This window comes from Oncorhynchus masou, chromosome 32, assembly GCF_036934945.1.
Source record: "Oncorhynchus masou masou isolate Uvic2021 chromosome 32, UVic_Omas_1.1, whole genome shotgun sequence".
NCBI lineage: Eukaryota > Metazoa > Chordata > Actinopteri > Salmoniformes > Salmonidae > Oncorhynchus > Oncorhynchus masou.
This window is the reverse complement of record NC_088243.1, coordinates 35,677,696-35,702,749: the sequence shown is the minus strand read 5'-3', so window position 1 is coordinate 35,702,749 and position 25,054 is coordinate 35,677,696. Positions and strand designations below refer to the sequence as shown.

Here is a 25,054-nt window from a genome sequence, read left to right as displayed (position 1 = left end):
TATAACGTTCTGAACACACCCTGTCATGTCAGGCAAAATATACATGTACGTCAATGTAGCCAACGAGCCATCTTTCTCCCTGTCTGCTTAAAGTGTGTCTCTTTCTGTGTCTGTATCTGCTTGTGTGCGTCTCCCTCTCTCTCTGTCTCGCTCGCTGAAAGTCGCACTGTGTCTAAGCAGCAATCACACACTAAAGTGTTGCTCAGAGGGTTGTCTTGGGGTTGTGTGTAAATGCTTTACAGTGTTGTAGGCCATTATATAACATGTGCTTTTCTGCATGTTAACAGCCATTACTAGATGGAAAACATGGTGCCATCTGGGATTACAGAGCGCCATGCTTTCTTGCCCCGCTCTGCTCCACGTCCCACTTACAACTACAAGCCTGTCATTTCTGTTCGAGAGAGAGAGAGAGAGAGAGAGAGAGAGAGAGAGAGAGAGAGACCCAGCCATATGTCTGTCACTAGCTTTTCGTACTATGTCGAGGCATAGTTTCTCTGATTGCAGGCTGAGATGTTGTGTATCGTCTCTCGCACCCTCTCGAGCTTTACTAACCTCGACTCCTTTTAAAAAGCCTATGAGCGCTTGGAGAGGCCCTTCCAACAATACATTAAAACCCTTTTCCTGCCCAGCCTACATGAAGGCGCAGTATAATTATCATGTCACAGATGGCGTTCTCCTGAAACTTGTCAACATAGACATAGTGTCCTTGGATGTTTTGAAAAGTGCTTCAAACAAAATGTACTATAATTACCATTCTAGACCCAATTGTAATTTAATTGATTCCTAATTCAAACATCAGTCATAACAGCATGCAGGCTGATGAAATATTGATACATCAGGCATAACATCTGGATCCTGTTAGGGTATAGAGTAGAGGTCTGTTTCACCTCTCTGCTGGATGTTAAGCTGTACGGCGGTGCGCACCGTGCCCAGCGGGCTGACGGCCTGGCACTCATACTGGCCCTCGTCGTGGGTCGCCACGCGGGCGATCCTCAGCGTGCCCGAGGAAAGGACCAGGTGGCGTCGGTCCTGGGGCAGGGGGCTGCCCCCCCGCGTCCAGGCGATGACGGGCTGGGGGTAGCCGCTGGCCTCACAGGTGAAGTCCACCGTGTGACCCTCCAGCACCAACTGGTCATGGGGGGTCACTGTGAACTGGGGGGTCGCTGGGCAACAGGAACGGCAGGAGAGTTAGGCACAAACAAGTTAGATCGCGTTCTCTCAACATTGTGCTGTATAAGATGCCTGCAATTCATACCAGACACAAACATCTGTACCATTCAAATACAATTCACACTTATGATTCCTCATTGAAAGCAAATGATAATGTACAGTTGAAGTTGGAAGTTTACATATACTTAGGTTGGAGACATTAAAACTAGTTTTTCAACCACCCCTCAATGTCTTGTTAACAAACTATAATTTTGGCAAGTCGGTTAAGACATCTAATTTGTGCAGGACACAAGTAAATTTTCCAACAATTGTTTACAGACATATTATTTCACTTATAATTCACTGTATCACAATTCCAGTGGGTCAGAAGTTACATACACTAAGTTGACTGTGTTTAACAGCTTGGAAAATTCCAGAAAATTATGTCATGGCTTTAAAAGCTTCTGATAGGCTAACTGAGTCAATTGAGTCAATTGGAGGTGTACCTGTGGATGTATTTCAAGGCCTACCTTCAAGCTCAGTGCCTCTTTGCTTGACATCATGGGAAAATCAAAAGAAATCAGCCAAGACCTCAGATAACAAATTGGAGACCTCCACAAGTCTGGTTCATCCTTGGGAGCAATTTCCAAATGACTGAAGGTACCACGTTCATCTGTACAAACAATAGTATGCAAATATAAACACCATGGGACCACGCAGCGGTCATACCGCTCAGGAAGGAGACCCGTTCTATCCCAGAACAACAGCAAAGAACCTTGTGAAGATGCTGGAGGAAAAGGGTACAAAAGTATCTATATCCTCAGTAAAACGAGTCCGATATCGTCATAACATGAAAGGCCGCTCAGCAACGAAGAAGCCACTGCTTCAAAACCATTTTACATTCTTAAAATAAAGTGGTGATCCTAATTGACCTAAGACAGGGAATTTTTAGGAGGATTAAATGTCAGGATTTGTGAAAAACTGAGTTTAAATGTATTTGGCTAATGTGTATGTAAAATTCCGACTTTAACTGTACATTGTTGCTTAATATCTTGGTCCATGTACACCAAACAGTCAAGAAACAACAGAAGATTACAAACAGATGTTTGCGACTCTCTCTAAATGCTGACTCTACCGTGCTGCTCACCCTGTACGATGATGTGAGCGGTGGCGTGGATGGTGTCCACGTTGTTGGAGGCGAAGCAGGTGTACTGCCCTCCGTCTGCTTCCACCACGTTCTGGATGAACAGCCCCCCAGATGGGGTGATGTTGATACGGGCGTCGGTGGGCAAGGGCGTGCGGTCCCCCTTGGTCCAGGAGACCCGGGGCTGGGGCTGGCCTGTGGCGCTACACTCAAGGGTGATACTCTCCCCCACCAACACCTCTGTATTCTGGGGCTGGATCACAAAACTGGGCCGTGCTGGGGGAGGGGGGGGGGGAAGGAGCGACAGAAGGAAGATTGAGACAAAGTATCTAAGAGATAACATAGGTGGAAAGTAGTCTATTCTTTCCTACATAAATCCAAGAGTTGTTCCCGACCACTTGATCTGACCAGGAAAAAACATGTGGCTCTAAACATATCATCGGTCAGGTGTGGAGGAACAAATGAGAAGGAAGCACAGAGCACACTTACATAATACAGCCCACTCAGACAAACTCTGATGATATCTGACCCCTCCCCCGCTGCTACAGTGGGCCCGGGGCTATAGGAAATATGTACACTGTCTGTACTATCGTTTTAAAATCACAGAAACAGGAAACAGTCAACAGCTGTTCACAGAGCAGTTTGTAAGTAGAGTCGGCCCAGCAACCATCCGTCACCCGGACAATGACCCCTGGTCATCTGGAGACAGCCAGGCTAATCTCTCGGGGTGAAAGAGGTCGTCGGGGGAACAAATGAGGTTGTTGAGGGAAATGCTTTTCTCATGGAACGCAGCGTGATTTGTTCGCCCGGCAGCTTGTTGCGACCTCTAAATTATTTGACTTTTGACCTAAATGGCAACCACACTTTTCTCTACAATATGCACACCGAGCTATGGTGATTGCTGTTTCAACCCCTGCTGTTTGAGCTCTCTCCATTGAACAGAATGCTTTTTACCACACACGTGTTCTTTCACTGAAATGGACTCTGTTTGAATACAATGAGACTTTGTTGAAGCAAATCTAATTGGATAAAAGAACGCCGTACAGTGTTGAGCTTGCAGGAAGTGACTACTTCAGGGAAGAGACAAAGGAAGGATATTTAAATATTCCAACATGTTACATAATGTGAGAGATTGGTATTTGGTATTTTATTAGGATCCCCATTAACTCCTGGGGTCCACACAAAACATGAAACATGACGCGGAACATTAATAGACAAGAATAGCTCAAGGACAGAACTACGTCAATAAAAATGTTTGTTTTTTTAAAGGCACACATAGGCTAAAGAGCATCTCTTTATTACGGACAGACATCTCCCCATCTTTACAACCATTGCATCTATACCTTTTGACCATGACAGTTCACAATCTAAGGTAACGCTAAGTAATTTAGTCTCCTCAACTTGTTCAACAGGCACACCATTCATTAACAAATTCAGATGAGGTCTTGAACTTAGGGAATGATTTGTACCAAATACAATGCTCTTAGTTTTAGAAATGTTCAGGACCAGTTTATTACTGGTCAGTGGCCACCTATTCCAAAACAGACTGCAACTCTTTGTTAAGGGTTTCAGTGACTTCATTAGCTGTGGTTGCTGATGCGTATATGGTTGAATCATCAGCATACATGGACACACATGCTTTGTTTAATGCCAGTGCCAGGTCATTGGTAAAAATAGAAACTATTCACTCACAGGGGGCTCCAAAGTATCTAAGTGTGACTTGGGAAGTCTTGACCTCTCCAGCCACGTTCTTGGCCATGCACTGGTAAACTCCCTGGTCCGTCTCCCGCGTGTCCTGGATCATCAGAGTACCATCCTCCAGAAGGTTCAGACGAGAGTCGTCATGCATGTTCAGAGCATTACTGACAGGGAGAAAAATAACAATTCCAAATTCATGTGCGTACAATATGTTTAATTTAAATAACTAAAATAGGGCAAATTACTGAACAAAAGTTGAACGACTGTTTCGGCGTTGTTGTCCTCGTTGGAAAGCGGGCCTTACTTGTTCCTGAGCCAGATGATCTGTGGTTTGGGGTTTCCCTCGGCCCTGCAGGTGAAGTACACTGTGTTCCCCGATGTCACGTCAACATCCTGGGGCTCTGACGTAATCCTGGGCACCTCTACACAGGAGAGAGGGAGAGGAGGAAGAGAGGAGGATGAGAGAAGGGTGAGAAAAGGAAGAGAAGAGGAAGAGAGGAGGAAGAGAGGAGGAAGAGAAGAGGATGAGAGGAGGAAGAGAGGATGATGAGAGGAGGAAGAGATGAGGGTGAGAGGAGAAAGAGAAGAGGAAGAGAAGAGGAAGAGAGGAGGAAGAGAGGAGAATGAGAGGAGGAAGAGAGGAGAATGAGAGGAGGAAGAGAGGAGGATGAGAGGAGAATGAGAGGAGGAAGAGAGGAGGATGAGAGGAGAATGAGAGGAGGAAGAGAGGAGGATGAGAGGAGACATAAACACAGGACCATTTCCTTTCAGGACAACAGTAATGTCTCTGTTCTCTGCTGGTCTGATAGGACTAGCTAGGGCCAGAGCAATGTGCTGGAGGGAGGACACTGCTTTCCTCAGATTGTCCCTGCTGAGGGCCCTGTGATGTGGGAGATTCTCTGTTTGGGACCAGGGATGGAAACAGGGGCACACACCCACACACACACATCACCTCATGTGAGGAAATAGTTGAACTGCTCCACAAATAAGTCAGCCAGTGACCCTATATGTGTTAGGACATGGTGCTGGACTTCAGGCTGCTGCCTCCTCAGAGACTCTTTCCTCTCTGGCAGACTGGCACGTTTAGGTGCACATACCTCATTCCCTCCCTACACACACAGAGGCGCGCGCACACAAACCCCTTTGTTTACATGTGGCAGACACATTTATTAGAGAACACAGAGTAGGCCCTCCAGTCCAACAGCTCTCTCCTAACGCACAAACCATGCACATGGGACAGGCCAAGACATAAATCTGTCTGCTCTGGGCCTTCCAGATCTTCCACCACCAACCAGCCCAGCAGCCCAACCAGCAGCAGAAACCAGACCGATGGGAGGCAGTAACCTCAGACTGTGGATAACCTCGCTTCTCTCTCTCACCACCACCCTATTAGACCACATTGGCACAGGGGATTAATTACACTGTTTGCTTCCCTTAACTCCAAACATGGCAACCCAGCCCTGGCCCCAGCTCCTCCATAGGCCCAGGGCAGAGAAGGGACAGGGAAGGGAAGGAGGCTAGTGGGTAGCCAGGCCAGCAGGGAGGTGGCACTTCATCCACAGGCCCCGTTGTTTTGACAGCTGCTCGGCCCGCTGCACATTGTTTCCTCGTTTATAGGGGGAATGGAGGAAGAGCCGGGGGAGAAAAGGGGAGAGGAGCAGAGAGGAGAGAGAGGAGGGGAGAAGGGAAGGGAGAGGAGGGGATGGTAGAGGAGAAGTAGAGGAAGAGAGAGGACAGAAGGGAGAAGAGGGGTGAGGAGGAAGTGGAGAGGGAGGGTGGGGGGTGGAACGGTTCCACTATGTTTAAAACAGACAGTCCTCCCTGCTGCCTTTACTCAACACACATACATACATACATACATACATACATACATACATACATACATACATACATACATACATACATACATACATACATACATACATACATACAGACACAGACAGACAGACAGACAGACAGACAGACAGACAGACAGACAGACAGACAGACAGAAGGTGATTCACTAAGCAAGAAAAGCCAAAGGCATCAAATTAGCTGCAGAGGCTTGTGTAGTTTTTACAACGTAAACTGACAGCTGCTGCCTGCCTACCCCACAATGGCTGTTACTGAGGAAAGAGAAGAGGGCATGATGAGGGTGGTAAAACCACTCTGATTTAACAGGAACAAACTGGCGTAAAAGTCAATTAGGGAGAGAAAGACTTCCTGGCCTAAGTACTGTATAGAGTAGAGGTCGACTGATTAATCGGCATGGCCAAGTTTTCATAACAATCGGTAATTGGCCTTTTTGGATGGCGATTATGGCCGATTACATTGCAATCCATGAGGAAACTACGTGGCAGGCTGACCACCTGTTACGTGAGTGTAGCGTCAAAAGGACCTTGTGGCTGCAATGAGCCAAGGTAAGTTGCTAGTTAGCATTAACCTTTTGCGTGTAGGGGGCAGTATTTGGCTAAAAAACGTACCCATTTGAAACTGCCTATTTCTCAGCCCCAGAAACTAGAATATGCATATTATTGTCAGATTAGGATAGAAAACACTCGAAAGTTTCCAAAACTGTAAAAATACTGTCTGTGAGTATAACAGAACTGATATCGCAGGTGAAAACCTGAGGAGAATCCAATCAGGAAGTGACTCTTATTTTGAAACCTCTCTGTTCCTATGCATGCCTATCCTCCATTTAAAGGGATATCAACCAGATTCCTTTTCTGTCTTCCCTAAGGTGTCAACAGTCTTTAGACATAGTTTCAGGCTTTTATTTTGAAAAATGAGCGTGAAAGATCACATTGCGTAAGTGGATAGGTGGGGGCTCTCAGAGTGAGTTTTGCGCTACAGAGTAAAGCGGCCATTGTTCCTCCCAGTGTTATTGAAAAACCTACAGACCCGGTTGATATATTATCGAATATATATTTTAAAAACTACCTGAGGAATGATTATAAAAAAAACCTTTGACATGTTTCCTTGGACATTATGGATATTATTGGAACTTTCGTCTGCGTTGTCGTGATTTGCTATCGATAAACTTACACAAACGCTTGGATTGCTTTCGCTGTAAAGCATAATGTCAAACTATGAGATGACAGGTGGATTAACAAAAGGCTAAGCTGTGTTTTGGCAATATTGCACTTGTGATTTCATGAATATGAATATTTTTTAGTAATATTATTTGACTGTGGCGCTATGCTATTCAGCGGTTGCTGACGAAAATGATCCCGCTACAGGGATGGGTAGCGTCAAGAAGTTAAACTTATCTTATAAAAAACAATCAATCTTCACATAATCACTAGTTATTTACACATGGTTGATGATATTACTAGGTTAACTAGCTTGTCCTGCGTTGCATATAATCAATGCGGTGCCTGTAATTTATCATCAAATCACAGCCTACTTCAACTTCGCCAAACGGGGGATGATTTAACAAAAGCGCATTCGTTGCACAAATGTTCCTAACATCAATGCCTTTCTTAAAATCAATACACAGAAGTATATATTTTTAAACCTGCATATTTAGTTCAAATAAACGCATGTTAGCAGGCAATATTAACTAGGGAAATTGTGTCACTTCTCTTGGCGTTCAGTGCAAGCAGAGTCAGGGTATATGCAACTGTTTGGGCCGCCTGGCTCGGTGCGAACTGTGTTTCTTCCTAACAAAGACCATAATTAATTTGCCAGAATTATACATAATTATGACATAACATCGAAGGTTGTGCAATGTACAGCGATAGTTAGACTTAGGGTTGCCACCCGTTTGACAAAATACAGAACGGTGAAACAAAACACAGAACAGAAAATAATCACCCACAACTCAAAGGTGAAACCAGGCTACCTAAGTATGGTTCTCAATCAGGGACAATGATTGACAGCTGCCTCTGATTGAGAACCATACCAGGCCAAACACAGAAATCCCAAATTATAGAAAAAATAACATAGACTGTCCACCCCAACTCACGCCCTGACCATACTAAAACAAAGACAAAACAAAGGAACTAAGGTCAGAACGTGACACAGCAGCAGGCTCGGAAACATTCATTCAAACTTTAGTGCGTTGGCGTGCAGTTCTTAGCAATGCTTGAAGCACAGCGCTGTTCATGACTTCAAGCCTATCAACTCCCAAGATTGGGCTGGCAATACTAAAGTGCCTATAAGAGCATCCAATAGTCAAAGGTATATGAAATACAAATGGTATAGAGAGAAATAGTCGACGCGTCATAATTCCTATAATAACTACAACCTAGAACTTCTTAACTGTGAATATTGAAGAACTGGGAATATTGAACCACCAGCTTTCATATGTTCTCATGTTCTGAGCAAGGAACTTAAACGTTAGCTTTTTTACATGGCACATATTGTACTTTTACTTTCTTCTCCAACACTGTGTTTTTGCATTGTGTTTTTGCATCTAAACCACATTGAACATGTTTCATTATTTATTTGAGACTAAATATATTTTATTTACGTATTATATTAAGTTAAAATAAAACGGTTCATTTTTCATTCAGTATTGTTGTAATTGTCATTATTGCAAATATATATAAAAATCATCCGATTAATCGGTATCGGCATTTTTTGGTCCACCAATAATCGGTGTCAGCGCTGAAAAATCATAATCAGTCGACCCCTACAGTAGGCCTACACATTTAATTGTTCTGCAAGACAAAACATATATCTCCACTCCTTTCCTTGCCCAAAGGACTAGCGTAATGGAAATAACCAGGCAGGCATTTCAACACGTTTAATCTGCCCTGCCTTGGCTGGTTTTATGGGGTTCCATTGGCGGCTTTCAAGCTTCTATTCTGCCAGCCTCACCCATCTATCCATCCCTCATACACATGCATCACTTTCTCAGTTCACTCACCCTTCCTTCTTTCCCCCACCCAACCCCAAAGCAATCACAGCAGACAGGGACTTGGTCCCTCTATCCCACCCCTTCCAATCCGCATCCACACTCCACCCATGCATCCGCCACACACGCCCAGTACACGGAGGCCTGATGGGCTCAGCAGAAGCTGGCTGCAGGAGGCAGGCTGCTAGGTTCTGGGGCTCAAAGCAGTGGCAGGGGCTCCTGTCTGACATGCTACCCAGCCCAGGACCACAGCTGCTGGGTTCGTAGTGGAACAAAAGTTGGCTGACCAACCCCCACAGACAGCCAGGGACCCACCTGGGGAAATCCCGTCACAGCTCAAGACCACTGTGGTCGGGAGCCAACAGCTAAAAAGACAGAAAAGACTTTGTGTGGCTCGGAAAGCTGTGGTTTGTGTGGAGTGAATTTGGGTTTCGGGGAAGTGGACGGTGTGCGAGAGAAGGTGTGTGTGATGTGTGTGTGTGTCCTCACCACAGTTCAGTTCCTCAGCGGTGAGTGTGGCCACAGATCGTCCCTGCAGTCGGCTGGGGTAGTCACAGGTGGCAGCAGCCTGGGCGTTGCCTGACTCAGCATACTGCTTCAACAGGTCAGCCAGCCACAGCAGCTCACAGTCACAGTTCAGAGTGTTAGAGTCCAGACGCCTGCACACAGAGAGAGAGAGAGAGAGAGAGAGAGAGAGAGATTATTACAGTATCACTCACCATGGAGAACAAATACAAGTCTGTTTACAGTAATGCTTCAATTATAGTTTTACAGAGTTATTATTTACTATTACTATTATTTACTATTTACCTGTTTGTCATATGCTGATTTCTGTGTATCCTGCGCCTGCAAGTCTTTAGATGTGAGCATGTTCTACTCTTCCTCGGTATAACTCACCATCTCTTAAATACAGTGTATACAGTAGACCACAATATCACACATCAATACAGGACTATTAACTGTACATCATACAATACAGATCCCACTGCTACCAGTCCTGTGTTATTATAGTCGTATGGGTAAGCAGTATGAGTCTGTCTGTTTGTCTGGTGTCAGATAGTGGGCTGAGACTGACTGGGCGGTAGTGTAAATCCTCTCCGGTGGCCTCCCAGTGTGGACCAAACACAGACACACACATGCACACACACAATCACACACACACCCACACACACCAGCCAAGTCATACAGCTAGGCCGAGCTCCGACCAAAGATTGGCACTCAGAATGGCCTTTTTGGGAGAACTCCTCTCCTGCTGCAGGAAACTGTCTGCTGCGGAGTCCAGACTGGCAGCTGTCTGACTTTCTTTTTATAATTTATTCTACCAGTAGGTCTCTTCAGGTTTCAGACAGATTTGTACATTCCAGGAGACAGTAATAATTTAATTTAATATGATCCCACTTTGAACATCCTCCAAATCTGAGTGCTGAAATAATCAGAGGGAAATATTGTTTTTGAATCCAGTTCCTTCCCGGCCTGCCAGTTCTCCTGTCTGTCTACTGTACCTCTCAACCACAGAATACTGGCTCTGGATCTAACACATCCTGGAAGTCAGTCTTGTTGAAAAGAGCGAGAAAACAATCCTAATTAACTGCCAGGCCTTTGTACACAGACAGACATGGCTCTGTCAGTCCCATTTATCTCCCTCACAGTCCTAGACCATGGGTATTCAAATCTTACCCTGGGATGTCCGGAGTACTGCTGGTTTTCTGTTCTACCTAATAATAAATTGCACCCACCTGGTGTCCTGGGTCCAAATCAGTCACTGATTAGAGGGAAGAATTTTGAAAAAAAGCAAAGGAACTGGCATTGAGGTCCTTTAATTTGAGGGGCCGAGACAGAGTGGCGTACTGTTGAAATATGGCTCGTATTCTCCCCCCTGACCCCTCTGTGTAATGGTAGTCAAATGTTGGTGGATACACATTGTCAGACAATGCGTATCTACCACAGCTGCCCTGTCCATGCACGTTATCAGTGAACTTACAGCCTCTTCATGGACTGTAGATGGGAGAAGGTCCCCAGCACGAGATGGGTGATTCTGTTGTTGTGCAAAAACCTGCAGAGGCAAAGAGAGAGAGACAGACACAGATAATGTCATAGTGAATTATGAACTTCATGCTGCGTGTAATTTGTACTTTTGATACACTGTTTAGTAGGTTGACAGGGTTTGACCTCTAAAGGGATTAAAAGAAAACTCTACCCAAAAACTCTTTTGGTATTTGTTTAATTAGTCTATTGTTGAAATAGTCCCAAATTGTTTTGTATGTCAGAAATCAAGTTTTTAAGATCCAAAGACAGAAATACATTCGGTATGATACATTTCGCATCATATGATACAAAATGCACCATATCGGCTGTATTTCTGTATTTTTAAAGTTATATACACTACCGTTCAAAAGTTTGGGGTCACTAAGAAATGTCCGTGGTTTTGAAAGAAAACCATTTTTTTTGTCCATTAAAATAACATCAAATTGATCAGAAATACAGTGTAGACATTGTTAATGATGTAAATGACTGGTGTAGTTGGAAACAGCTGATTTTCTATGGAATATCTACGTACATAGGCATGCAGAGGCCCATTATCAGCAACCATCACTCCTGTGTTCCAATGGCACGTTGTGTTAGCTAATCCAAGTTTACCATTTTAAAAGGCTAATTGATCACTAGAAAACCCTTTTGCAATTATGTTAGCACATCTGAAAACTGCTGTGCTGATTAAAGAAGCAATTCAACTGGCCTTCTTTAGACTAGTTGAGTATCTGGATCATCAGCATTTGTGGGTTCGATTACAGGCTCAAAATGGCCAGAAACAAATAACTTTCTTCTGAAACTCATCAGTCTATTCTTGTTCTGAGAAATGAAGGCTATTCCATGCGGGAAATTGCCAAGAAACTGAAGATCTCGAACAACGCTGTGTACTACTCCCTTCACAGAACAGCACAAACTGTTTTTAACCAGAATGGAAAGAGGAGTGGGAGGCCCCGGTGCACAACTGAGCAAGAGTACAAGTACATTAGTGTCTAGTTTGAGAAACAGACTCCTCACAAGTCCTCAACTGGCAGCTTCATTAAATAGTACCCGCAAAACTCTCAATGTCAACAGTGAAGGGCCGACTCCGGGATGCTGGCCTTCTAGGCAGAGTTGCAAAGAAAAAGCCATATCTCAGACTGGCCAATAAAAAGGAAAGATTAAGATGGGCAAAAGAACACAGACACTGGACAGATGAAGATTGGCAAAAAGTGTTGTGGACAGACAAATCTAAGTTTGAGGTGTTTGGATCAGAAAGAAGAACATTCGTGAGACGCAGAAAAAAGGAAAAGATGCTGGAGGAGTGCTTGGCGCCATCTGTCAAGCATGGTGGAGGCAATGTGATGGTCTGGGGGTGCTTTGGCGGTGGTAAAGTGGGAGATATGTACAGGATAAAAGGGATCTTGAAGAAGGAAGGCAATCACCTCATTTTGCAATGCCATGCCATACCCTGTGGACGGCGCTTAATTGGAGCCAATTTCCTCCTACAACAGGACAATGACCCAAAGCATAACTCCAAACTGAAGGACATAATTACTATTTCAATAAAAATCATTATTTATAATAATTACTATTTGCAATAACCTACAAAAAAAATCTCTCTGATTATTTACGGTCACAAGACGCATGTAAGAACTATTTATGGAAGAAGCAGTCAGCTGTTATTCTGTCTATAATGGAGTGGCCAGCACAATCACCAGATCTCAACCCCATTGAGCTGTTGTCGGAGCAGCTTGACCACATGGTACGTAAGAAGTGCCCATCAAGCCAATCCAACTTGTGGGAGGTGCTTCAGGAAGCATGGGATTGCTGCAGGAAGCAATATCTTCAAATTGACTAGAATGCCAAAAGTCTGCAAGGCTGTATTTGCTGCAAATGGAGGATTCTTTGACAAAAGCAAGTTTGAAGGACATAATTTTTATTTCAATTAAAAATCATTATTTATAACCTTGTCAACGTCTTGACTATATTTCCTATTCATTTTGCAAATAATTTCATATATGTTTTCATGGAAAACAAGGACATTTCTAAGTGACCCCAAACTTTTGAACAGTAGTGTATCTTGAAAACTTGATTGCTGACATACAAAACCATTTTGGAAATATATCAGCAAGGTACTAATGAAACAAACACCAAAAGATTTTACTTTATGTATGCATATCTCCAATAGAATATGGCCTTTATTTCCTATGTCACAGTGTAAACAAACACATGAAGTTAGTGACTCATGAGGAATGTGCATATATTATTTTTGGATTACTTGAGATTTCTACTTTGACATCCATTGAAGATATCGCTGACAGCAACCAGTCCCTTTGATGTAGGCCTGCAAGCTAATGTTGGGAGCCATATTTAAATGTTTTTTGGAAGACTGCCATTTGCCCAATTTATATTCTTTTTTTTATCTGGGATAAGAAATATGATCCGTTTCCCATTCATGACAAGCCTTTCAAGGCTCCGTAACATGACCCCTTTCGTCAAAATCATCCAACGATCTTAAACAAAGATTCTGGATTCATTTATTGAAAACATATTAAACATGAATAAATTCAGCTGTAGAAATATTTTCCCCAAACGCCAACAAACCGACAGTGGCGACCCGTCATTCAGGGCAGGTGGCGCATTATTATGAGTCACATACCGGTTTGCAAACAACGTTAAAAAAAAAAATTACATTTTCATCATTGAGTTAATAAAGCTGTATACAAACATGATCTCTTTTTGTTTTCTTGAGTAAAGGCAGCTCCAAAATTCTGGTGTTTCAACCGAGCTCAGTGCTTTCTGTGGTGGCGGGGCAAGTCAGCAGCAAATAGGAGTGTTGTGTCGTTATTGGCTCAGTGTTCTGTCATTCATGGGGAAACTATGTCACCAGTCCTTAGTAAGGGTGGACATCGTAAATTCTAGCCCTCTCGGTCCTGCCATATAGTTACATTAGTAGTGCCCTTCCAAGAAGGCTCAAGGTCATTGACCATAGATGACGTAAAAATCACGTTGTATGTACAGTAGCTTTGATTGGACTGATCATGTCAATAACTTACTTTCAAAATATTAGCTAGCAGTCATCCTCATGAATCAAGTCGACAATCTCCTGTCAAATCCTTTTTAATCTTTGTCATATGATTTGAAATAATGAAGATAAACTATAGATAAAACGCAGCGGTGCTAATTTGGCCATTGGACATAAACAGTACAAAACAAGTAGGAAATCGCAAATTCAACAATGAGTGGTTTGGAAGGAATTGGTGACAGTGACTAACCGCAAGCATTGCAACTGGGAAGTTGGGAATAAATTAGTTCAGACTGGGAAAATACATTTTGAACGGTCACCCAACTCGGAATTGTAAATCTTTCCCTCGAAGGACCGCCGTGCCACCTTCCTGTTCAAGTGAGCACATCACAACAAAGGGAGTCCAAAAATGTCTTATATGCTGCTGCATAAATGATGTGATATGCCAGGGAGATATGTATACTGTAGCTAAGAAAGTAATACTAAGTGTATGTTGTGTAGTAAACTGTTAGCAGCCCATGTGCCTCACCCTAATAATTTGCTCTATTTTCACCTCTTAATTTCACCTAACGTTACTGGTCTGACTCGGTGGTGCACATGTAGCCTATAACCTGTTTTAGAGAAATGTCATCATTAAATATTGTAAGAGCTTTCATTGTCTGCTTATACGCCCCCTTTGTTTACCCTACTGTTCTGACTTTGTGTACAGGGAAAATACGGTAGGAGCAGCCCATGTTCTGCATTCTGTCGCTGTACATTTCAAAAGTGCTGAATACATAGTTATATTGACTACGTCCGACTTATCTCGCTCATTAATGTCTTAATCGAAATCACAGAATGCCTATTATCCACTCATCGTTCACTTATGCCAAAGTTTGTACATCTCAATTGTCAGTAGAAACCACATATGTTTAAGCAAGTCAGCCATATCAGCTTTGTTTTTTTAAAGGCAGTAAATGAGGCTGAATTAATTGTTTCGCTGCCAGACAAGGCTCCGCTGATAGCCAAGTGTAGTTAGGATTCACTCCATTGTGCTGGAAAGAAAGCTCTGTTGTTAGGACAACTTTATGTAGGCCCTAACAGTTTGTGGGCCCCGCTTGTTGCCGTTATAGTGCAATTAATGTATTGTTTAGTGTTGTGTTGTTTAGTGGATTTGCTGAGTTTGCCCTACCATTAATGACATGCTAAAATCGCCACTGGTTAGCGATCGCCGTAAATCAAAAGAAACAACAAGATTTTTTCCTTCTAATTCTTCTCTTTCAATCCACAGGAGATAGATACATCTTTCAGACTTCTCTTGGTCACAAACAAGTGAGACTGGACATTCAGTTGTCATGGAAATCTTCCCATACAAACGTTCCAGAATAAATGCATCTGGGAATTTATTCCCCTTTCCAGCTGTGTGCAGGCGGCTCCTTTTCTGGGGAGGGTTGGGAAGGTGTGTGGCGGGATTCCAGGGGCAGCCCGTAAACACGGAGAGATGGACACTGAAGGAGGAATTCAGATCGGATCCAACACTCCCACATCTGGTGTGAGAGCGTGAAAACAGCCGGTCGGTGAGCCATCCATCCATCCATCCGCATGGTAGAAGGTCCAGTCCAGGTCCCGTGGGGTCTTAAGGTTCTGACATAGTTCACTGAGTCTACTGTTACTTCAATAAGAACGTTTTTTTTTCATATCGGTCCCTTATTTCCCTGGTGAAATTCTCTCAGATCCCTCCTATGTTAGGTGTCAGGAGAGTTGATATCTCTCCAGACAAAAGGCACAGGTGTCATCAGTGGACTCTTTGGCCCTGCAGGATAACTCTAGCTGACCTGGGCTCTTAGCTTCTGTAATACATAGCACATAGAGATCTGATGGGTCAGTGAATAAGAAACACACACATAACCCTGAAGTTATGGTTTTGGGCCATCTACGAATTCTTTTGAGTAGGGCCCTGATTACTTCCTGACCACATGTCAGGAACCTGAGTTTGAAGTGTTTGGAGGAGCACCAGACAGAGAGTAAGTGAGGGTTCTGGACAAACACAGCCAAACATACGCTGGGCACATTTATCCCTGTGCAGTCTGTCCTCATAGCATTTCTCTAGCTATTTGCCCCAGACAGACAGGCAACCAGCTGTAAAAATGGCCCACAGACCTCAAGTGACGTGTTGAAGAGATTAGCTGTCCATTGTTACATGAAGGTACTCCAGAACATTGAAAGGTCATCTAAGGGTCGTGCTGCTTTGAACCCCCCTCCCCTGTAAGTACAGCTTTCTGCTAAACACATTAGGGCTCTGTCGATTACGGACACTGCATCCTATTCACAGTGCATCATGTAGGCCATTTCATGGGGATTAAAGTCTATTTCCCAGAATGTTTACATTGTAAAGTCTGGTATGCACTCAGTGCCCTCTGGAATGAGTTAGCTCAGGTAGAGACAAGCATGTGCATGCCACAACAAATCATTCAATTATATCATTTGGAGAGTTATGTCCAGTTGTTTGCTAAAGATGCATTGCCCCATCGTTTAGACAAATGTGTACTTTAAAGTAAGAATGTAACTTGCAATTGTACAATAGAGTGAAAGGTGAAAAGTTGAGATAGTGGACTTACAGGCGTTCAAGCTTTGGGAGTTGGGTGAAGGATTCTGGTTCCAAGGACTCAATGTTGTTGAAGTGCAGGTACCTGGAAAAGTGCAGAGCATCGGCACAGCACAGTAACAACACATTAGTATGCTCATTTAGACTAGATGGACACGTTTTCACAGTAGGCCACAGAAATGAAATAATTACATTTTAACTGGCAGTTTCAGTACATTCCAATAGGTTTCGTGATGCCTTCCAAGAACCCCATAACCTGTCCATTACATAACCTGTTAAAATACAATCCTGTATTTTCAGGGATACTTTAAGTCATAATTCAGACGAGAAGGTATTTGCACTAGGCCTATATGTATCCCTACCAGACAGTTAAGTTAATATTGAGCATCTGTGAATTCTATCCCTATAGGCTAACTTTCTGATGGAATGGCCCATCTGCGGGTACAGACAGTTATTCAATGGAACACAACTATGATTGATACCAGAGCACCTTTGAGTTAAAAGAACTAATGGTAATAAACATACAGTAAGTCTAGGACAATGACATTTGCAAACCAATTACTCACTGTACAGTAATTGTTAGGTTCCGTAACATGTTTGTTTATTGAACAGACAAAGCAACAGTCAAAGCAAGCAAAGGTTAAGCAAAGTTGCACGAATCAGAAGGGAAAAAAACTGTTAATCCCGAGCAACAGTGGATATAGCACAGCATCCATTTACTACACTATGAATGCATTTAAGACTTTTGACTTAAAAAAAAAGACATAGATGTAGGGTGTTGCCTGAAAAATGGAGTTCTTCCCTCATCAGAGTGTAGAGGACGTTAAGGCAGGCCAGAGGATGTCCAAAGACAACAGAACATTGAACAGCCAAGAGGAATTACACAGACAGCCGTATTTCATGTCTGAGAGAGGGTTGGGGAGAAATGGAGAGGGAGAGAGAGAGAGAGAGAGGGAGAGAGCGAGAGACAGAGAGAGAGGGAAAGAAGAGACAGAGAGAGAGCGAGAGAGAGAGAGGGAAAGAAGAGACAGAGAGAGAGAGGAGAGAGAGGAGAGAGAGAGAGAGAGAGAGAGAGAGAGGGAAAGAAGAGACAGAGAGAGAGAGAGAGAGAGAGGAGAGAGAGAGAGAGAGGAGATAGAGACAGAGAGATCGAGAGAGAGAGAGAGAGGGAAAGAAGAGACAGAGAGAGCGAGAGAGAGAGAGAGAGAGAGCGAGAGACAGAGAGAGCGAGAGAGAGAGAGAGAGAGCGAGAGACAGAGAGAGCGAGAGAGAGAGAGAGAGGGGGAGATAATATTGATTTTGTTGTCACCCCTTGGCAACAACTAACAGTGAACTTGGCAACAGACTAGCCTTATAACCTTTAATTGATGTATGTGAGTCATAAGCCCGTTGATTTATTTTACCTTACAATTACAATTAAAGCACATTTTATGCCAGTAAACAGGGTAATAGAACAAAGTGTAATAAGAGTATTTAACCCTCCCCTAACCCGGACGACGCTGGTCCAATTGTGCTCTGTCCTATGGGACTCTCGATCACGGCCGGTTGTGACACAGCCTGGGATCGAACCCAGTTCTGTAGGGACGCCTCTGGCACTGCGATGCATTACGGGAACCCGACATTTTAAGCACCAAATAGAGATTTATTGTGATAAGGAACTATTGTTTACGTATGTTAGAGAGGGGTCAGAAACATGCTTAGTGTACATGTTCTAATAAAATATACATTGCTTATGTTCTGTAGGTGTTCTGGCGTTAAATTCATATTTGGCCACAGGTAGCCCGTTTGTGAATTGACTATGGTCAACAACAAGCGAGCCAACATGCTTGGGAAATTCTCTCATTTAAATAGCAGGGGAGCATGGGATATTAAATACAAGACTGGCAGTACTTTAAAGAAATGTTAATCCCCCCAACTCCAACATACAGCTTGTATAGCATAGTTGTAGCCCAACAGAATAGCAGACGGCCATTAAAGTGAATGCAACTCTGGCTCAGAACTTGTCACCCACACATAAAATCCTTCATTACTGTATCAAAACTCAAACCAGCTGCAGGGCAAAGAGCCTAGACTTTGATTTGGTTTCGCTTAATGAATAGCCATTTGTTCAGTGTGCATGCATGTCGTTATGCAGGGACAAACAGCCACAAGGCCTTCTCCTAGGTTCAACCGCCCGAATTGGCTGTGAGGAGGAAGATGCATGTCAGACATTTTTGTTTGGGGGTAGTTCAGAGAAGAAAATGCCTTCTTGGAGGACACTGTCATGACTTCCCAAATATTGTGTTCAGTATCCACCCCTTATTAAATGATGTCAGTTTAATTGTCTTCCATTGACATATGAAGCCCCATGGTTGCGATATATATTTTCCCAGAAGGGTTAGGGTTAACCAACAATAACAATCTCACTAAACTCAACATTTGGCAACAGTTGCATCACAAAATAATTTCTCGTTGAAAGAATTGTTTAACTATTGGCTTACTAAAAGAAGGCAATTTCAGTTCATGGCATTGGTGGTTCAAACACAATTTACTAATCGGCGTGGACAGCTTGCTTTGTTGTAGGTTCTGTATCAGCCTTGGTCTCCAACACACACTCAACATTTACCAAACACAATAAAACCGTTACATCAACAAACAGAACAAAAATCGGAAATTAATCTAATTTCTGGGATGATTTGAACATATTCAAGTCATTGAGACAACATGCAATTGGGAAAAGACGTTAGAAATGTAGACATCACATTGATAGCTTAAGGTCACATGGACATTTATACAGATTTGAGGCATCCTTTCTCATACCGATACTGAAGGTATGTCTCGTAGACATAATAAGCCCATGCAATAGGCACATGGTGACCTCTATCACTCTGCTTGGGAAATGCGTAGGGGGCCCTCTATGAAACAACAGAACTAGCGCATAACACAACTAGATGGACAATGACAAGTAAGGTCAAGGGGGGAGACAAGCAGTCAGCGTACAGTACAGTAGTGTGACTCCGGGGAGGAAGTCAGACACACAGGGCCCTTTTCAGGCTTGAGGTATGTTGATTTAACATGAACTTACGGTAAGTTATTGACTTAAGTCCACGCTAAGCGCACTTATCTCAAGTTTGAACGGGGCCCACAGTGAAGGGCAAGCTGTGCAGCATGGCATGCGGCAAGCAGGAGCTGGAGCTGTAGTCTTAGTACATGGGAAGCTGAGGCCTGCTCGAGTCTGCATCTGCTTAGCTACAGTAGAGAGTGGGCAGGGCAGGGCAGGGCATCGCGTGCTGTATTGTTACGCACGAGGATCAGGTAATGCACGTCTGTTGTCGTGGCAACGAGGCATGCTACTCATGCAGGGTGTCAGCGCCACATACAATTGGCGGGTGCACACATGGCATGCATAGTGGCGGCATGACCCCGTGGGGTGGGGGGTCCGGACAGACGGGCCATCAGATATGAAGGTGCAGAGGGCGAAGGGGAGGAAAGAGGGCGAAGGGGAGGAAAGGGGGCGAAGGGGAGGAAAGAGGGCGAAGGGGAGGAAAGAGGGTGAATAGGAGGAAGAGGAGGATGAGTAGCTGGTCACTTACAGTTGCTCTAGAGAGACAAGTCCCTTAAATGCTTGTCTGTCAATTGATTGGATTTCGTTCTTGTACAAATAGCTGAAAGGAGAAATAATCAGTAATATTAGTCAAAAACACAGGGGATCAAATGAATTCTCTCTAGCACCTAACACAAGTCCCTACTTCTGCATTTCTAAATATTATTTATACTGTAAATCATACATTTCTCACTGTAAATCTGCTCGTATTCTACAGTTCTATGTCAACTTATCTTTTTTTTGTCATAAATGTATGTACACTTTGTGTAAATTCCTCAGTTTCTATATGTTGCTTATTTCCAGCAGCATCACATCACCAAGTCAAATTCTGGGTATGCCCAAATGTACTCTGTGATTCCGATTCTGACAGTGAAAGAACGGCTTAGTTGAATGGCCCAGTTACTGTACGAAAGGAGCTATCATAAAACCAATTTCATGGGATCAATGTTTTGAAATAGTATTTTTGACAGTGAGAATGTCCATCCACTCAGGTATCACAATAAATGAATATTAGCTACATCACTGCATGATTGGTTGATCATTAGGGGCAGATTCTATTAACTAGATGACCAATGTAAAGCAACTGACACAATATGCAGAGCGGAGAAAAACGTCAAAGCTGTCAAAAAACAGAACGCTCATCATAACTTGCATAACATACATGTACAAAAGGTTGACAAATCATAATGTAAAATATATATATACATACATTCTGAAAAAATAGAATATATGACAGAGGGTTGGTGAGGTCCCTCCGAGTTCTGCGAAGACTTTCACAAAAGAGCACCATGTCTCAAGTAATGTAATGCTTGTATAGCATCACTATGACGTTCCAGAACATTTTTAAATGTAACCTTTGTTTAACTTGGCAAGTCAGTTTAAGAACAAATTCTTATTTACAATGACAGCCTACCAGGGAACAGTGTTCTTAACTGCCTTGTTCAGGGGCAGAACGACAGATGTTTTTTTTTACCTTGTCAGCTCGGGGATTCGATCCAGCAACCTTTCGGGTTACTGGCACAACGCTCTAACCACTAGGTTACCTACATCTAAAGACAAACATCACATGACATGTCTGTGTTTTCCCTCCTTCTTAACGTGAGAGAGATATGACACTAGAATAGCAATGGCTTAGGGCAATCTCCCCTTTCATCTTCTACTCATCTCCAGTTACTTTACATCGATGGGTCGAGTCGATGAGAGATCCCCATTTGCTCTCAGCCAATATGACGCAATGTGGGCCTATGGAAAAAGACACAGCTCCGCTTTCTCTATCTTCCTCTATCAGGGATATCTCATCACTCTCTGATGTTTGTCCAGTTGATCCTATGTGACAGTGATGATCATCAAAGGCAGCACGGTCGAATGCACTGCACTCACAGACAGGCATCCACTGATGCTGACGGAGGCTGAGCTGAGTGTTAGCCAGCGCAGGAGATTGGAAACATCCTGGGGGGGGATGAACTGGGAGCGATCTTCTCTGTCAAACACACACATGGCTTCTCATTTAGCGCATACCACAGTACAATAGATGCCGCTCTGGGCTCTTACGTAATCAACATATGAAGGACATTTCTTGACAGTGTGAAAGGCATTTGATGACATGTCAAAGATCTCCAGACAGCATATCTTCCTTACTAAACTTGACATGTCAACAAGGGTGTTGAGGCAAATTGAACACTGATCTTGTCAAACAGACGTCAGCTGAGTAGACCAACTGTTATTGGTGAAATTGAAAGCACCATGTTGCTTCGTAGCCAAAGAACTGTGGACTTGTTGTTGGGAGACTATAGAGTCTGAATGTTCAGCTTAACTCAGAGAGTTAGTTTACAGGCAGCCAGAGGACATTGAGGCTGACTGTAGCTAAAGCCGAACACCTAGAAGTATATGGACATGTGTGTGTGTGTGTGTGTGTGTGTGTGTGTGTGTGTATGTGAGTGAGTGTGTGCGTGCGTGCGTGTGTGTGCGTGTGCGGGTGGGCTTGTATTGCTATCCTTGTGGATACCAGAAATCCCCAAATGTCCCCACAAGGTTAGGACAAAGGCTGTTTTAGGCTTAGGGGTTGTTTGGTCCCCACAAAGACAGTAAAACATATGCTGTGTGTGTGTGTGTGTGTGTGTGTGTGTGTGTGTGTGTGTGTGTGTGTGTGTGTGTGTGTGTGTGTGTGTGTGTGTGTGTGTGTGCGTGCGTGCGTGCGTGCGTGTGTGTGTGTGAGAGAGAGAGAGAGAGACTGTGGTGAGGCCTGGAAGTGTGGGATCTGCGTGGGAAACCGGATGGAGTCGGGAGCTGTGGGGTCAACTCTCGAGGGGAAGAGTACTGAGGCCTTTTGCTTGAATAACCCCAAAGCCTCTGTGGCCTCGTCCTTATACAGTTCAATGAGATCTCAACTGACCCGCCATTTTAGTCCAACTGTACACCCACAAACATGTGTTGTGAAACTGTACGAGGGACACAAAGAGAGATGTTATTCCTCACCGCCAATGACAGAACACTGAGAAGAACCCAAGGCCTGTAACGTATTCTCGGTCCGTAATCTCATACTATCTAATGAAATGTCTAACTATGCAACCTGACCCAATGCCAGGGTAAAACTCAATCAGTGCGCCACCAACAAAAATAACAGCAACAGAAACCACAACAGGATATTTGGATTTAGATCACAGATAAGCAGGGCCCCGAGTGCTTCCTGACCATGTGACCTGACTTGGAAGTAACTCAAGAGCCCTGGTTAGGCAATAGGAGATAGATTGGGGATAAGGTGCTGTGGTAGACTATAGCGTCCTTCCTAGAGGGTGTTCGTGTACACCAAGCTGCCTCCCACTACTAGTGCTGACTGATTAACTGTAATTTCAGTTATTTTTCAGTTTTCAAAACAACTAATTGACCGATGTTGGTTAAAAAAAATTGAATTCCATTTGGTCGTTTTTTTCCCTGTGAGCTCCACGGGTACATTGCACCGTTTATCTAGAGATAAAACAGACCCATCCTGAACTGTGCGATGTTGTAGTTTCCAACAAGCCAAAATTCGACTAAATTTTGCACCTAAAACTTTGTAATTAACTACAATGACCATAATCCATTGCACATCTACTTGTCAGGTCTGTGTTTCTTTTTAGAATGCGAAATTGTGTGAGGATATACAGAGAGCAGCTGTTGCTTCGTGGTGTATCTCTACCCGAAAATACATGATCTAAGTGATTGATAGTTGGTATTCAGCATTCATAAAAGTATGTCTAATTTACTTTGAAGAACTACAAAATAGTGATTTTGTCAGACAGCCTAAGCAGCAGCTCTGTAGAGATGAGATGATGACTTGGAATTAAATAATAAAACAAATGTAATATACTGAAATATTTTATTAAAGTCATGTGAATAAATGATGGTTAATAAGTGTAAGCAGTAATGGACAGTCACTACCATCATGGGACTTTTATTCATTGTTTTATTCTGTGTTGTTATAGTATTCAACACACATAATGCATAGCGCATTTAATGGAAACAAAAATATTCGAAACTGAAATCGAAAACCGTGATTATTTTCTAACAATCGAACCAAACCGACCTCAAAAAGCACAAATCGCTCAGCAATACACACTACAGAAACAAGGAGAGACTCCTGGCCCTATGAATCATTCCGGCTGGCAAAAGCCAAGGCTACTTAGAATACATAACATGGCCAGGAAAGACTTCTGGCATTAGTTATTATCACAAACCATATTCCCGTAACACTAGACCCTTTGACCGAAAGCTGACCCTTAAAGGGGCTGTACAGACTTTTCTGTCAGGTCGTACAGTGGAGGGCACATGAAAGACCTCAAGGAGGGGGCTTTACTGCGGCCTAAGGGAGATAAAGGGACAATCCACCAGGCTATGATGGCAGGGTGAGAGATGCAGGGTTAAAGGGTTGATCACAAGGGCATGGTCAGTGTGCTGGCCTCAGATTATCTCTGCTTTAAAGGGACAGGACCTTATAATTAAAACTAGACAAACAACCATGGGAATCACCCACGCTATGCTGCAGTTACAGCATTCAGAGAAGTGTGTGCGTGCGTGCGTGCGTGCGTGCGTGCGTGTGTGTGTGTGTGTGTGTGTGTGCGTGTGTGTGTGTCTGAAGTTATTCTCATGAACTCGTCCATCACATGATAATCAGCTTCGAGTAAAGACAAAACACGGATCTACAGAACAGCCCAAAAAAATCTAATCAATTTTTTTTACAGTTCAACCATTCCAACGCCTACAGTGAGCCTGGTGGGCTGAAGGCCTGCGTTATCTAACCCAGGGGTGAAAGGAGGAGATGAGACGGTTAATGGAAGGGAAGGTGAGACTGAGTAGGTGGAGAAACTAGGGAGACAGACATTTCAGAAATATTTGCTTGCATGTGAATGTAAACACAAACATTGCATCCACCACATCTGACGGGTGCTGGGGTTATAATGAGAGTGACTAACAAAGATGATAAGATTTGCCATTTGATAATTATAATATATACAGTTGAAGTAGGAAATGTCTCATACACTTAGGTTGGAGTCATTAAAACTCATTTTTCAACCACTCCACAAATGTCTCATTAACAGACTATAGTTTTGGCAAGTCGGCAGTGTAGCCTAGTGGTTAGAGCATTGGACTAGTAACCGAAAGGTTCCAAGTTCAAATCCCTGAGCTGACAAGGTACAAAATCTGTCATTCTGCCCTGAACAGGCAGTTAACCCACTCTTCCTAGGCGTCATTGAAAATAAGAATTTGTTCTTAACTGCCTTTCCTAGAAAAATAAAGGTAAACATTTTTCTTCCAACAATTGTTTACAGACAGACTATTTAACTTATAATTCACTGTATCACAATTCCAGTGGGTCAGAAGTTTACATACACTAAGTTGACTGGGCCTTTAAACAGCTTGGAAAATTTCAGAAAATTAAGTCATGGCTTAAGAAGCTTCTGAAAGGCTAATTGACATCATTTGAGTCAATTGGAGATGTACCTGTGGATGTATTTCAAGGCCTACCTTCAAACGCAGTGCCTCTTTGC

General features: G+C 43.4%; 1 protein-coding gene across 3 annotated transcripts in view; it reads right to left on the bottom strand.

Moving 5' to 3' along the window:
* Nucleotides 1–25,054, bottom strand: part of LOC135526014 (peroxidasin-like) — a 97,685-nt gene that overhangs the window by 23,933 nt on the left and 48,698 nt on the right. The window contains exons 4-11 of one of the 3 annotated variants that reach the window (XM_064954033.1): nucleotides 20,020–20,091; nucleotides 16,461–16,532; nucleotides 10,813–10,884; nucleotides 9,321–9,490; nucleotides 4,296–4,413; nucleotides 3,986–4,155; nucleotides 2,297–2,569; nucleotides 888–1,163 (exon numbers count right to left, since the gene is read on the bottom strand). In XM_064954033.1, the coding sequence (XP_064810105.1) occupies nucleotides 888–1,163; nucleotides 2,297–2,569; nucleotides 3,986–4,155; nucleotides 4,296–4,413; nucleotides 9,321–9,490; nucleotides 10,813–10,884; nucleotides 16,461–16,532; nucleotides 20,020–20,091 (1,223 nt within the window). Of the gene's footprint in view, nucleotides 1–887; nucleotides 1,164–2,296; nucleotides 2,570–3,985; nucleotides 4,156–4,295; nucleotides 4,414–9,320; nucleotides 9,491–9,641; nucleotides 9,741–10,812; nucleotides 10,885–16,460; nucleotides 16,533–20,019; nucleotides 20,092–25,054 lie in introns of those variants that run through there. The other 2 variants (XM_064954034.1, XM_064954035.1) reach the window with 2 other exon arrangements.